Consider the following 237-nt stretch of genomic DNA (forward strand, 5'->3'; position numbering starts at 1 on the left):
CGTGCACGTGCGGGTTGTGGCCGTCGTGTGGGCTAGTCACTGACAGTGTCCGTTCCTCCACTAGCAGCCCTCCTCCTCCTCCCAGTCCAAGAGCCCCTACGACGAGGACACAGATTGGCAGACGGTAAGTGCCCATATTTCCCGTCCCCTTTTGTCGTGTACCAACTGCGAGTATAAAGCGGTTTTCCCCGTGCGCTGTCTTGTGTGTGTGCGCTTCCCTTCCCGCACCGATCACCA

General features: G+C 59.1%; 1 protein-coding gene across 30 annotated transcripts in view; it reads left to right on the forward strand.

The window, feature by feature from the left end:
- Positions 1-237, forward strand: part of LOC119582032 (eukaryotic translation initiation factor 4 gamma 1-like) — a gene marked incomplete at its 3' end in the record, with an annotated part of 189,642 nt that overhangs the window by 177,861 nt on the left and 11,544 nt on the right. For 18 of the 30 annotated variants that reach the window (XM_037930243.1, XM_037930242.1, XM_037930257.1 and 15 more), the window contains 1 exon segment: positions 65-124. In XM_037930243.1, the coding sequence (XP_037786171.1) occupies positions 65-124 (60 nt within the window). 30 annotated transcript variants of the gene reach the window in all.

The sequence above is a fragment of the Penaeus monodon genome, chromosome 15, assembly GCF_015228065.2.
Source record: "Penaeus monodon isolate SGIC_2016 chromosome 15, NSTDA_Pmon_1, whole genome shotgun sequence".
Lineage (NCBI taxonomy): Eukaryota > Metazoa > Arthropoda > Malacostraca > Decapoda > Penaeidae > Penaeus > Penaeus monodon.